This window comes from Puntigrus tetrazona, chromosome 25 (assembly GCF_018831695.1).
Source record: "Puntigrus tetrazona isolate hp1 chromosome 25, ASM1883169v1, whole genome shotgun sequence".
NCBI classification, from domain to species: Eukaryota; Metazoa; Chordata; class Actinopteri; order Cypriniformes; family Cyprinidae; genus Puntigrus; species Puntigrus tetrazona.
In genome coordinates this window covers 12,141,416-12,157,310 of record NC_056723.1, presented here as the reverse complement: position 1 = coordinate 12,157,310, position 15,895 = coordinate 12,141,416, and the positions used below count along the sequence as shown (strand labels likewise).

General features: G+C 38.8%; 1 protein-coding gene across 1 annotated transcript in view; it reads right to left on the bottom strand.

Annotated features, from left to right (window-relative positions):
* Positions 1 to 284: 284 nt before the first annotated feature.
* tln2b (talin 2b) overlaps positions 285 to 15,895 on the bottom strand; it is a 115,795-nt gene continuing 100,184 nt past the window's right edge. The window contains 14 exon segments of the mRNA XM_043228047.1: positions 285 to 3,333; positions 5,705 to 5,830; positions 5,917 to 6,099; positions 6,202 to 6,264; positions 6,522 to 6,647; positions 9,579 to 9,622; positions 9,625 to 9,702; positions 12,013 to 12,118; positions 12,202 to 12,309; positions 12,641 to 12,826; positions 13,551 to 13,667; positions 14,862 to 14,987; positions 15,423 to 15,606; positions 15,718 to 15,884. Of these exon segments, the coding sequence (XP_043083982.1) occupies positions 3,205 to 3,333; positions 5,705 to 5,830; positions 5,917 to 6,099; positions 6,202 to 6,264; positions 6,522 to 6,647; positions 9,579 to 9,622; positions 9,625 to 9,702; positions 12,013 to 12,118; positions 12,202 to 12,309; positions 12,641 to 12,826; positions 13,551 to 13,667; positions 14,862 to 14,987; positions 15,423 to 15,606; positions 15,718 to 15,884 (1,743 nt within the window). The 3' untranslated portion in view covers positions 285 to 3,204.

Here is a 15,895-nt window from a genome sequence, read left to right as displayed (position 1 = left end):
ATATATATAAAAATACAAGTGAATAATTACAACAAAGTGTGCATATTTTATATATGTTCAATGCATATTGTGTATATATATATATATATATATATATATATATATATATATATATATATACACACACACACACTTTCTGTTATCACTATACTAAGTACATGTAAAATATGTAATAAGAGCACTAATATAAAACTCGATCCTATTATTGCTTAAAAATGCGCTATTATAATAATCATAATCCTGTATAATCCGCCAAAAAAAAGCTTTCACAAATCATACTTTGTTGAAACTCTTTATTTTTTCAGGGCAATACAAAAAATACTTTCGTGACCAGATAAATATTATACATACAGCATTTTAATGTCCATTATTATTATCATTATTAATAATATTATTAATGTCACTATGTCAGTTGATTAAAGACAGCCCTAACTCTATGTCAAAAGAAGGCGATAGTTCTTGCTGTTTTCTTCGGCTCCACTGAAAGACACCACATGTTCAACCACATATTGCAATATCTTCATTATAGCTATAACTCCAAGTAAACGAAAAGAACTAAACGAAACCTCATACATAATAGTTTATTGAAATGAAAAGCAAGATAACCTTGTTCTTTTTTTTGGGACATTTCAATAATCTTCTTCACGTGGACAAGCTGAAAGCAGTCAGTGCTGACAGAAACTATCACATCCTTCCTTTTCCTACCCGTGGTTTGTTACCTTCGTTACATCTAAACGTCTAAATGGTTAATTGTACGGCAGTATAGCGGCCTGCCAAGGCAAGTGCATCTTTAGGCCTCAGTAGGTACAATATTGCAGAACAAAATGGCCGCCCGACGGATGTCAGTTTTAGTCGCCATACGCGGAAACAACGCGGTACACATCTAAAGCTAGTTTGAAAAGGACAAAAGACATCTGCTTCACTCCTCAGAAGACGGGCGATGCTTATAGCTGATCCGAAACACCTTTAACGTTGAACTCCAGTGAAATCTGGCCCGCGAGCAGCACTTAGGAGCAACTTGCACGCGCCGAGCTACTGAAGAAGTCAGAATAAGGCACTATGACACAATGCAGTCCAGATCTGAAGTCACAACAGTCAGTTCTCAGCTTGTAAGTGCCACACGTTATTCTACACGACGCAAACAGGAAACGAAACGGGAATTTCGCCCTCGTTTTCCCGACCAAAAACACACACGATAAGCAGAAGAGATGCGCTATCTGCAGGCGAGGCTACACTGACGCCAAAGTTACTGGTGTGGAGCTTCCCGCTGTACATGCAGGCACAATCCCGAACAGGAAGTTGATCTGTGGTGGAAGCTAGAAATGCGAGCGTATGAGAACGGTGATATTAGAAAGTACAACACTGAGATTCTGGCTGCGTTCAGAACGGAATGCTAGCGCTCCGCGTGCTGCATACTGCGCAGTACATACTGTATAATGCTTACTATCGCTTTAAAAACAGCACGTGAAACAGTCTGGGTTATTACGATGCACCGATAAACATTTTAAGTGGTAAGTATGCTACATAGTCGCCGCGCGACTTCGCCGCGTAGTTCGTTTGGCGAGTTTTTCCGTCTTCTCACGCAGCTCTAGATGTAGAATATGTTCGGAATGAAATGCTAGGTTTTTTTAATACGTAAAATAGCAGTGTTTGCTGTCTATTATTTCAAAATTAAATTTAAATAGTGCGCAGTCCGCGAAAAGCAATTGTCGACACGTGACCTCGTTATTACGCCCATTTCATTCAGATCGTTTTCAAAAAGGTTTTTCGAATTTGTATCCAATTTCGTGCTAAAAATTTAAAAATGGTATGGCATTTTGAATTCAGCCAAAACTATGTCTGGTATTACTTTTTTGTTCATTTATCACACTGAAAATTAAAAATTAATTGTGGGATATAGTGATCTATGCAATACTGTTTCTCCAAACTGCATATTTTGGACAAATAGAAGTAATATTGCTGAAACACGACCTTATAATTATTTATTATTCACATTTATTTTGTTACTATGTATATTTGTTTAGTTTCACATTTTTTCCAAGTATAAATTATTTAGAAAATTTTGACGCATATAAAATATATGTAGCACGGCTATTTGAAAGCTGGTATTACTTCTTGTTCATTCATTACGCTGGCAAAAAGAAGCAGCACAATGCATTGTGGGATATATCGTTCCTGCATATCGCGTAATTTCCTATAATGTCCGTTTTTTCGCATTTTTATTTGTTAAAAAAGGCTAGTATTCGGTAAGCCAGAATTGAAGCTAATATTGTATTTGTTCATTCGTAAAACAGAAACGAAAAAAAACCCATTGCATTGTGGGATACGTAATGTCATCTGATTATTCTAACGCACAAAATGCGCATACCGTGAAAAGCATGCTGCAGAAATAGTCTAAGTAGTGCGGTAGCAGGTAATTCCGAACATATTTTTTGTGCTTGCGCAAACCTGACCGAGTTTAGACACGCAGATGAATCAAGGGAAATGTAACAATCTGAGGCATGAAGAGAGGACTCAATGAAACTATTTGCTTGAATCAACCCCTGCTACGCCTACAAACGCAAAGAGAAGCTGGAAGCTACTCTATTACCGTTTCTTCTAACAATAAATAACGCGACGAAGCACACCGGTACATTCTTTCCTCACAACTGCCTATAATTCATAACCTTACTAACATAACGCGGTTCTAGAGTGGGATATGTATGAATCGAGCAGTGCATACTAGAGGCGCTCCAAGCTTATCGTCACTTGAGAACTCGCGGGAATATTGAAAGCTTACAGCGTACTTCATAAGTAAAATTTGTCTGGTTTTTGCCTGCCGGTTATTAATAGTTTCACATTGGTTTCATTATAAACATTGACGCATTGTGCAGGATTAGTTATCGAGATCCCTATGGTAAGCTATCGCCGATGAGCGGCACACTATCGATACGTAAAACACACAGTCACGCAAACAAACCTCTAACAAGTGCTTTACATCTTATAAAAACCCAAAAAAAACAAGAAAGTAAAATATTAGCCCTATGTAAGAGGAAATTCATTCATGCCCCAACATACAGCCAATCGGTGGCGCTAGTCCCGTGTGAGCCAATCACATTTAACGTTAACAAGTCACCTGACAGTTACACAACCAATGACGTGTGACATCTCTGCATATAAGGAGCAGCCAATCATCCGTAACAATCATGATCCGACGGGTATGGTTCAGCTCTGGTCTTCTCGCAGCTCGCTGGGCAGGAACTTGTATTGCTGCTGTCGGATGTGGGCGAGTTTCTTCCGGGCTTCTTCCAGCTCCCTCTCTTTTCTGAGCATCTCCTCCTGAGCCGCGATGATCTGCAAATAACGCAATGCTATTAGTCACCGAACGGGCAACGTTGTCGTGTAAATTACGAACAATTTATGACACGAGAGAGCACATACAGCGAATGCATCACGCAGATTCAGTCCGCTCATGTTTAAAAAAATGAACTACGTCTTTTGAATGATTACGAAGGAATCAATACGACAATGTAATAATGTGGTAATAACATGGTTTTATGCAGTAAATGCATACCTTTGCCTTTTAATGCATGATTATGACTATTTACGTATGAAAGATTACAACAGAAATTACTTCTGGTTATGATTCTGGTTTATTCTTGTTTCACTTATTAATGTAACACGAACTGAAAATTATTATTTTTTTGGCTTGTGTTGAACACGACAAATTTCCACAAGAATAACGAGCAAAAAATGTGTTCCGGTCGCTTCACATACGAATGCTTTCATTAATGATTCATTAGAATGAACTAATATGACTAGATGACACATTTACATAAAAATATTTTCACAAACGATTACCCAGAAACTTACTCTACTTGTGCTTCACACATGAATGAAACATGAATGTATCCGCGTTTTTGGAAACCATTTTACCTAAAAGTCATATTTCATCAACGAATGGCATATGAATATGAATATTTCAGCACAAATGTGTGACAAATGCAGATACGATTTATGCAAAAATGATTTGCAAACATTTGTTCTGCATTAATCATTTATGAGAACAGTTTTATTAAATGATTAATACAGTAATTATTAATATGATAAAAACTGTTTCACAAACAATTTACAAAAATGTATTCTGTTGGTGTTTTTATGCAATAATTCAGGATTTTATGAAAGAATGGTTTCACGAAAGACTACCACAAATTCTTTCTGGAAATGTTTCATGAATTAATGTGACATGAAAAAAAAATACTGAAAACCATTTAGTATTGCCTGAATGCGACAAATGCGAATTAATTTGAAAACTCTTGATGCATTCATGAATGTGATATGAATGCAAGAAATTAATGTATTAATGTAATGGAAAAGTGTGTGTTATACAGTTTTGGTTGCTTCTGTTGCATAAATGCAACAAATGAAGTATAGTGCGATTATTCATGCAAAAAAAAACATTGTTGTTTTAATATATATTTAATATTATAATGTATATTCATATTTATATTAATATATATTGTTTTAATATATCTGTGTGCACTGTGTATTTATTATATATATATATATATATATATATATATATATACACACACAAATATTTACATGTGTATACATTTATATAAATTGTGTTATATATATAAATATATTTAATATACAAATATAGCATATATACATGCAAGTGTGTGTATTTATATATACATAATAAATGTATTCACAAATATACACATATGCGTATATTATGCAAATAAAAATGTTTAATTTTAATGTGATTAATCATTGGACAGTACTACTTTAAACAAATAAATTCTGCTCATTTTATGCATGAATGTGACAAATGCAACAAAAAACTTTTTTTTTTTATTTTTTGGTTTTACCAACGATTCTAAAAGTTTTTTTTCTAAACAATGCACAGAGAAATTCTTTATTTTCATGTTTCTAGACGAGATCCAGTGTTTGCACACAATGTTAAAAGTTCCAATCAGTCCTGTGGATTATTTAAAAATAATCTTTCGGCCTTTAAGTCAAGACAGCCAAATAGTTTGTGGTACAATGATACATAAATACTGCTTACATATTACAGCCAAGGAAAAATGCCAAGGGATGTTTTTCCTTCCAGTTTTTGTTTTTCAGAATTAGTTTTTCCTTCAGCTCCTTTCTCAGTGACAGAGAAAAAGCTTCATATGCTTTAGTGTAATTTTAGCATAACTGTGCTAGAAAAAAAAAGAAAAAAAGACTGGATCTGCAATTTTCCAAAGAGAGTAACATTTTTGTGGATTTAAGGAATGGGATGGATAGATCAAGGCTTGACCTTCTGAAGAGGGGCTGAAAAAGCTTCTTTTTGTTGTGCTGGCAAGGATTCGAGGGTGCATGCAAACACTCACGCCATCCACTCAATAGGCTTTCTCAGATGTTCACATTATTCCAGTGCCCTCTAAAGATGAAGACAAGACACCGAGGCATTCTGGGAGGAAGGAAGCTTTGAATAGGCAGACAAGCAGCCTTTAATTAATGCGCATTTGGCCCAGGATGAAACGTGAAAACGAGCTGTTTGTGGATACAGCAGCCCAGTGTAGGATGCCAGCTGTGGATGCTTGGTACAAAACTACAGCTTTCAAACCCGGCTGATGGCTTTGTAGATCCATAAATGTCAAATCTCTTTTTAATTGAGCGGCACTGCTTCGGAAGTCAAGGAACATTTCAAAACTGCTTTGGACAATCTCACCTGAGCGATTCCTCCTACGAATTTGGTTTTAACCACGACGCTGTCATCCTCGGCTTTATCAAAGGCTGCTTTCTGAGCTGCCTTCACCAGGTTGTCAGATGCTCTCTTCACTGCGTTACCAGCAGCCTGTGCACAAACAAAAAAAACGATTTTTTAAACCGAACGACTGACTTCAATCTTATATTATTTCGTCTTGTTCGGGTGATTGTAACCTGTAATCTCCTCATGGCCTCCGAGTCCTGGTCCGCTTTGACTTTGCAGGCCACCAGCAGCTGAGCGGTGGAAGCTGCCACCTGTTTGGCGGAGGAAATGAGCTTCTCCTCGCTGGCGTGACCCTGGACCGAAGCGTTAGCGGCCTCACACAGGTTACTAGTGGCAGCCGCTACCATTCGGGCCTGAAAAACAGTAGGATTTAAAGTAATAATAATTGTCATTAATCCGATTCATTTTTTTATTAGGTCATTTTTCACTTCAATTACAATTAATGAACAACTTACAGCTGATATTAGACCCTGGGACCACTGGCCATCATCTACTGCATTGGCAGGGATGGAGCCAACCTACACAAATGCAAAAAAATATTAAAGCAGCAGTGAGTTTTTCGTGTAATGTTATGTACTCTTATACTATTTTAGTTTTAAAAATATTTCAGATTGAATCATTTTAGTGCTTTAGCTTTGTTCAGTTCAGTTGGTTGCACAGGCAATTTCGCTTTCAGATTTTAACGCAAACACATTTTTTAACGGTTATGACAACACTGCATGTAGACAAATTCGTAGACCATATGGAAAAAATAAAAAGGTAATGATCTTAGTACCTTGCCCTGAGCCACAAGCTCTCTTTGTGCGGCCGATGCGGATTTGACCAGAGCGCTGGTTGCTGCAGCGATGGATTTTGCCGCTTCCAGGATCTGCTCCTCAAAGTCCAGAGACTCATCGGCTTGCTGCGAAAATAAGAAAGCAAGACATGTAAAAAAAAAACTGTGGATTGTGACCTTATTAACTGTAATGAGTACTCTTGGCTCACTGCTGGCTGATGGCTAGACATGAAACCGTAATATTACCTTAAAATAAATGCAGTTATTATGAAGATGAAATGCTTTATCTTTGCTAATGGACTGGCAAGAAAAATCTCACCGAGCCATTACGTCAAAAACAGGAACTGAGACTTTATTATTACCTATCATATATTATCTATAATAACTACTATAGAATATCTACTTTTTTAGCAAGTCACATGCATTGTTGTTATTTATATATAAACTAATTAATGACAGATTTTCACCATTTGGTTAATAAAACTCCGCTAAAAGACGTTCAGCTACACATACAAAGAGTATAAGTTTGTTCATAACAGCATATTACTAGTCCGCTTGTAAAACATTTCCAGTATATAGCATGTACACAATGCAAAGACTACTCACTTTTGTATGCATGAAATGTAAAATGGAAGGAGCATTGCATTGTGGGATATGCTAAGCTATGCAGCTTCTATGCACAATATGCATAATGCATACTGCAATAATATGACAAATAGAATAGTAAATATGCTATTTTGAACATACCCTATGTTTGTAATGGAATACTAGCATACTGTACAAAATATACAGTCAACTATTGTGACAAACAGCTGACAAAATGCTGAATGTTTCAAACATGTTACACTGTTGTCACATGATGTGAAAATAACATTTACTCTGCACACTGAATCCCATCGGTTTTACAATAATAATGTTGCGAATGCTGCAGATATTTCTTCTAGTTCATTTATAAAACTCTAAACGGATGGTTAACGCTGTGTGCTCTTGTCATATACTGAAACTTTAAATAAAATTTGGAGCAAAAGGCACAATACATACCGCGTTAACAGTAATAGTAGTATGCTAGTATGCTATTTCAAACACAGCCGAGCTGATGAAAGGGAGATGATTAGATGTAACTTCAACAAAGTGATCTGAGAGTGACACCTTGTGGCATGGGGGTGCCACTTAGGTTCACACTGTTCAGAGTCAACAGCGTCAAAGGAAACGGCACGACTCTAACGGACCTAAGACACACCCTTGCATGCCATCTACACAGATTGATCTGTCTGAAGCCCCAAAAACACACACGTTCATGAACAAGTCATAAACAGAACACACACAAGTCTGGAGACAGAGCAGGACACTGTAGGAATATGTTTGATATATAGTTGGACAGAATAACAACCTAATATATCAAACATATCAAACAGAGTCCTGCAGAAAGGCTTCCAGGTCTACCTCACCTCCAGAACATGGGGAAAGAGAGGAGAGGATAGGAGAGCACGAGAGAGCAGGGCATGCTGGGATAGCAGGGAAAAGAGAAGGATGGATAAAGGAGGGAGGGCTAAAGAGGGAAGTGAGGAATGAAGATTAGGGGAAACAGTAAAGAACGTTCCAGGGGTCATAATAAACACCAATGACATTGTATCCTTATCTGTGCTGAATTTGAACCGTATGGTAAAACATGTAACATGCACTATAAACCAGTTCATAATGTGTCTTGGGGTGTGATGCAGAGTTTAAATGTGAAAGAGTCTGCAGAGGCCAACGGTAAATGTCCGAATGGACTGAAGGTGACGACATTACACATTACTCCTGTTCTTCCTTCTTTCCAGAATATATGAACCTGATCTGACTAACACAACATAGTGAAACAGAGCAGAGTTAAAGAGCAGAGGGAGGGATAGACAGATACAGACAGAGAGAGAGAGATATAGATAGATAGATAGACATGCAGACAGACAGACAGATAGAAATATAAAGACAGAGAAGTAGACAGACAGACAGACAGACAGACAGACAGACAGATAAAGACAGACAAAAATAGACAGACAGAAATAGATAGATAGATAGACAGACAGACAGACAGACAGACAGACAGATAGACAGACAGATAGATAGATAGATAGATAGATAGATAGATAGATAGATAGATAGGGACAGAAATAGAAAGACAGACAAAAATAGACAGACAGAAATAGACAGACAGAAATACACAGCGATATAGAAAGACATGCAGACAGACAGACAGTCAGAAATAGGGAGAGAGGGATATAGATAGATAGATAGAAATAGAAAGACAAGAGAAATAGACAAACAATCAGACAGATACACACACACACACACACACACACAGACATATATATATATATATATATATATATATATATATATATATAGAGAGAGAGAGAGAGAGAGAGAGAGAGAGAGAGAGAGAGAGACAGATAGATAGATAGATGTCTCTGTTCAGTGTTGGGTCTGTGGCAGCAAATGTGAGATGAGAAACAGTTTCAGCTCCGAGCAGCAAAATGTGGATGAATGTTTTTTTTTTAGGTGAAAAGCATCACTGACAGCTGAGCTATAATACAGATGGATGAAACAATAAAAGCGCTTCAGGGAAAATCATTTCTAAAAGTGCTGACCTTCTTGAAGATGAGTTTCAGATTGACTGACTAGAAGTTCAGCACGCTCTAAAACGAAACTTCATGATACCGAATGATTGAGATGCAAGACAGATCACAAAACAGCCCAACAAACCGAAAACCAGACGACCATTTCAAGTACAGTGCTCACCAGACTTTAAAATCTCAAATCGTTAATGTACAAGATGGAAAACGTATAACCACAAAAAACATAGACAAAGCTACACAGATGTACGCAAACATCCCAGACACCATAAAAGACAAGGACCCCACATCCTGAAGTCTTGAAGTCCTAAAATTACAAAAATAACATCACCACCCTCCCCCCCGAATACAAAACAGGAATGAAATGATCCCATGGCCTTCGGTGGAACTGATCTGACATGTTTGTGTTTGGATTTAGAAAATTGATGGATGGATGGAAGGATACCTTTGGTTTGGCTCTGGGCTTCAGCTGCTCCAGTTTCTTGGCACGGCCTCGATGGACGCAGCAGCACCCAGGAGCTCTGTCTCCGCTATCACTGTGGGGTCTTCTGGGTCCACCCACTCAGAACCTGAGAGGATGAGCAAACACCATGACCCTCGTATTCCAGTCTCTTACGTTACATAACACATGCACATGGAAAGAGCAAAAAAAAAAAAAGGAAAAAAAAGCATGCAATGGGGATTCAAACTAATAACCTCCTGGTAAAGAAAAAAAACACATTCTACCACAAGACTTGCCATAAGAACTTTCCATCAAACATAATTGCTACTGTGTAGATGTTAAAGGTACAGGTAATTCTGTCATTAATTACTCACCCTCATGTCGTTCCAAATCTGTAAGACCTTCATTCGTCTTCAGAACATAAATTTAAATATTTATTACAGAATCTGTAAACCTCCATAGACAGAAACACAACTGAAATGATCCAGAAACGTAGTGAATGCATCGGTAAAGCAGTCCACGTGACATCAGTGGCTCGACTTCAGTTTTGCGACTTTTTGAGCATATATTTTTTTGCGCAAAGAAAACAAAAATAACACTTTAATCAACCATCCGTCTCCCTTTAGCTATGTCTTCCATTACGTCTTCCATTTTAGAGAGTCTAAAGTGGCAGAAGACGTAACTCAGGGGAGAAGAATGGCTGAGTAAAGTACGTTACTTTTGTTTTCTTTGCACAAAAAAAGTATTCTCGCAGCGTTGCAAAACTAAAGTTGACCCACTGATGTGACGAGGACTGTTTAAGAGATGTATTTACTACGTTTCTGGACCTGTGTTGTTGTCTGCGGAGGGTCAGATAGCTCTCCGAAAAAATATCCTAATTTGCTTTCTGAAGATGAAAGGTCTTCCAGGTTTGGAAAGACATGAGGGTGAGCAATTAATGACCAAATTTTTATTTTGGGGTGAACTAACCCTTTAATACTGTACAGAAACTGTATGTATATTTTATAGCAAGGATAGAGCCACAACCTTTAACTATAACTTTAAGATAAACATCTTCTTAGTGCTGACTGGCAGGTTATTACAGTCACAATCATTCATTAATTGCTTAGATGAACGTGCACATCTTTATGTTAATAACCATTTATTAGGCAAATGTGCTTTGATATACATTCTCCTTTACCGATGTTCAAGAGGCACTAAAAGACGTCTGTCTTGTTCAAACAGCTTGTGAAAACAGATGGTGAGAATGTGTTTGAGGATTATGTTAAACCTGAGGGAATTCAATTCTATCCCTTCTTCTCTTTTCTCTCACACTAACTCATTGTATGAGTGTGTGTGTGTCCATTCTGGTCATTTACTCAAGTCCGTCTGTATGTGTGTGGCCTGATACTGGAGAAAAACAACACTGTGTAATCATACTCACCTCCATCTGTGGCAGAAAAGGGAAAAACAACAAAGTAGTGTTATAGAAAAGAGCAAGAGAGCACCATCAGCCCAATGGCTCTATTAAACCTGCACAAATTCAGCTCGATTGACCTGCGATTTCCCCCATTACCTCTCAAACTCATATATCATTACCAGGCTTGCAAGAGATCCGTGCTTGCAGAAAAGCTCAGCAGAATTTGACACTGGCGAAATTAAATTGAACGTGTTTGATTTTTTTCCCATTGCAACTGGATTTTGGAAAACTTAAGAAATATTTAAATAAAGGCAACAGTTTTTTTCTGAATAATTGTAATGTAAATACAGTTGTATTTAGAGAAATCATTCACCCCAAACTTAAAATTTGCTGATAATGACCCACGGGCCAACCAAGATGTAGATGAGTTTGCTTCTTAATCACAAATCCGATATTAAGGCATTTAAAATATTGCTTCTGGACAAAATATATGTTCATAATCCATAATACAAGCAGTCCTCTAGTCAAAAAGTCCATTCCTTATTGCCTTCTCACCTCAAACTCTATAAATGTTTGTTTAGAACTGTTTTAGTAATTTTTTTTAACTTGCAAATGCTGCATATTCGCCCAATATTATGGATAGAGGACTTTTTGATGGATTTATTACAGACATACAGCTTTTTGCTCCACGCGACGATTACTTATGATCACTGTGATGTTTTTATTTCAGCTGTTTGGACTCTCATTCTTTCACTGCAGAGGATCCTTTAGTGAACCTGTTTCGAAATGTTCTCCAAATTTCAAAAATATTCTACATCTTAGCTGACCTGAGGATGAGTATATTAAAACATTTTTTGGGGGTGAGCTAGCCCCAAATTATTATTATAAGTGTTGGCTTTTTATTTAATAAATAACTGTAATGAAAACGTTAAACCAATTGTGTTGCCCTGTCAGTATTCAATAAAGACAAATACTTTGGGACCAAAAAAACCCAGAACTTTCAACCCCACTGTGGCATAGCCATGTGTGTGTTCTCACCTTTCATGGCTTCAGCAGTCTGGATGAGCTCTGTGACTGAGCCGGCCACTTTCTTGGACAGCACGGCCAACTGCTGTTTCTGTTCGGCCGTGGGCTTCTGCAGGACCTACGTGGAGTAAACGCACGAGGTTAATCACAGAAACCAAAGCACAAACACATCCTGTAAAAGCCGTCGGCGCGCCCACTCACGAGCAGGACGTGTTCGAGCAAGTCGATGTATCCGGTGGTGCACTCGATGCCGTAAAGCAGAGCTTTATTCCTCACATCCTCGCCCACTTCTGGGTGGTATGCGGCTTGCTGCAAGACACAAACGCAAATTTATGGCACGTGATGATTAGGTCCAGATGGAATCTGTAGATTTGAGTGATTTTAAGGGAAAACGATCTATATCAAGGAACTGCATTACATCATGACGGCACTAGAGGGCGTAATTTAGGAGTGAGAAGCAGGTTAGTGCTAAATGACATTGAGAAATAAGCAAACGGCATTCATCGCACACGGAGAGCGTATACGAACACATTTTGTTGGTGTTCGAGTGTTTGTGGGTTTCCACCCTACAGTTGGTCAGCATACGGTGGGACTGTGTTTGTGTGAGTGGGCATATGTCTGTGTGATGGTGGATAAGCACCTTGCAGGTGGTCAGCATGTCGGAGATGGCTTTGCGGCTCAGGTTGGCAGTGGATATCACGTCCTCCTGCTGAGCAGAGTTGCCTGCTGCCACCGCTTTGGCCGTCGCAACGGTGATGCCCTTGGTCATGCGGATGAACTCTTCCGGGGTGGTAGATTTCTCCGGAATGTCCTTGGATTGGAAAACCTGGAAAGCAGATGATGCAACAGTCAGGGAAATTAAGAAATATTTCATACATTACAGAAATAACCTTAAGTCGATAATACATTTTTAGAATCAGTCACACGACCACGGACGATTTTCTGGGCACTAATACAGTAATGCCATCAAGATTTCGTAAAGTCCTGATGGGCATCTGATAACAGAAGCATTAAACCAAAAGATAAATCTCTTGCCTTCCTGTACCACTATCTCAATTTGTCACACGGCCTCTGATAAGTGGAATAGGGATGCCCATGGGAGAAGGAGAACGAGGAGCAGGTGGAGAACAGGCAAACGCCAGTATGGTTTATTACTCTGCATTACCAGTTCATATCACAGATGGATAGGTTTTACCTCTGTCTGGGCTACAATTAATTAGCCTGGACTTAATTGGTACTAATTCACAGTCAGATTGTGATATAAGTTTATTGTATTAGCATCTTAATTAGAATCAAAATGAGCATGACATGTACTAACTAAGTGCTTAAAATAATAGAAGATGGTAATTTGTTTTGTTTTGTTCATACAATGCTGTTTGGATCCTATTCCTATTGAAAATATCCTCTTTTGTGTTCTACAGAAGCAAGTCATACAGGTTTGGAACAGCGTGAGGGTGAGAAAATTATAGCATGTTCCCTTTTGAAGAACTACTCTTTAAGTGTGGAAAGCACATTATCGCTAGGAATATCACGCAAAGAATGTTTCGTACAGTGAGTTCCTGTTTGATGCACTCAATAGTGGCTTCAAGAGCCCTCGTCCCGCGAGTGGCCTCATCTTCCACCGCTTTCACAGTTTTCAGCAGAGAGGTCACATTTGTCACCATCACCTGTAAAAAAAAAAAAAAAAAAAAAAAGGAAAGTCAATGTCTCGGGCAGGCTTGGAACTCTTTTCTTTATGTATCACAGCTTAAGCGACCTCAACTAGATAATGTCAACAGTTTTTGGCCAGTTTTCACTTAAAATAGTGAACTAAGGTCAGATGCAATGCTATGACAAGAACAGCTGTATCGAATAGCTCAGTGAGATATAAGACAAGGTCAACCAGATTAGGTTTTTTTAAGGTAAAGAATTCAAATCTAAATCATACATCAAAACATGAGAATATAGTCAGGTGATCAAACGGGGCCTTTAATGGACCACATCTGAGGTCTGTAATGGATTATAAATCTTGCTTTAGGCGAAGGTTAAATCACAAAAGGAAAAAGGAGGAAACCAAAAAGAAAAAAAAAAGAGGGCCTAAGACAAAGCCCTGAGGGACGCCACCACTACTTTCACCACACACACTGAAGAAACAAACGCATACAATGTCTAAAGCAAAATCCCAGAGGATCTGAAGTCACCATATGTTGGAGGAATGTAAAAAAATCTTTCCATGAAGGTCACAACTGCATAACACTTCATTATTTAAGCATGCTAAATAAAACATATCATATTGCATGTATGTGGAAGTTAATCCCAGAGGTTTAACAGTGCCAGGTGAATGATTAAGGGATTAGAGAACGCTTGAAAATGTGTGGTACACATCCATTTTTGTTTAAACAAGCCCTCCAGGCTTCTATTCACTTCACATGATAAACTGTGCTTATTGATTCACAGAATAACTACGTTTCAATTTTTTAAAATGAGTTTTACAAAATTAATATGTATTGTCATGTAGCAAATCATACATGGCATTGGAGAGAAGATAGGATGAGAGGAAGGGAAGGAAGCAGTCCTTATGCTGTATACACACACGCAGCTTGGTCCTGTACCCTGCCGAGTGGCCATTGAGTCACTCACACACACTCTATGATCACTGAAAGATAGGGTTTGATTTGTGGCCACACACCAAGATGACAGTGAAGACAGCACCCAGCCAAGAAAATGGGAAGCAGGGCCAGCTGTTAGACAGGCGTACACACATAAACACGCACACAGTGATAGTCATCAGTATAAGATATGATCCTCACTAAGACACATAATGTCTTTCTTCCAAACCGGAACTTACAGACACACACATTACATTCTTCAACCAAACGTACCTTGGCAGCACTTTTCAGTTGATACATGGACGGATCGTCTGCAGCCTTGCCCGCGGCACATTTAGTGGCACTAATCAGCTCAGCCAAAGCTTTAGCGACGTCTCTGACTGCATTTATCAGTACAACCTGAAAGAGATAGAGAGAAGACTTTATCACAACCACCTTTAGTCATGATACGCCACTGGCTTTATCCACTCCGATAATGCATCGCACACCTCCAGGGGTGCTGTTCTTTATCGCAGCCACCTTTATAGTACTATACAAGACATTATGATTTATTAATCCTCTACAGATCATTTAGATTTTGGCCAGAGATGTTATGATACATGCCACCGGCTGTTAGAGTGAGTCAGAGAGTGTCTGCACCCAAACGTCGAGACATTTGAGAGGAGAGCTAATGATATTCTCATTACACCCAGTCAGGGTGTGAAAAAAGGATAAATATAGTCCAGGATAAAAATACAGGAGCAGACAGAATTAGAACACACTGGCCATTGGGTAATGTCTGAATTTTTGGTGTTGTGAAAATCTTATGACAGATTATTGCAGGGAACCACGCACCTGCGTCTCGGGGTCCTCTGAGCCCATGCTCGCGGCGCCCAGTTTGACCACGTCAGTGAGCTGCGTGATGGTCTTGGCAGAGGACTGGGCTGCCTGGGCTAGTTTGTCCTGGCTCGAAGCAGCACCAGACACAAGCAGCTTGGTGTCCTCAACCAAAGCTTTGGCAGTTTTCAATATGTTCTCCCTGGAGTGTACAGAAACAAATAACAACCGAGATTATGCCGACACCGATAAAACCAACCTTTGACATTTTATGTATATGATGTTGAAAGGGTTACGCTCTACTAGGTCTCACCTGTGGTCTGCGAAAGACTCTTCGTTCTCTGCATTGAGTGTGCCGGCAGAGGCGAACATGATGGTTGTGTCCAGATCAGCAATGATGCCTGAGACAGAACTGGCTGCAGTTATGCAGGCCTGAGTTCCTTTATTACCAGCCTGCAGGGCTGACAACACCATGGACACCTGCAGGACAG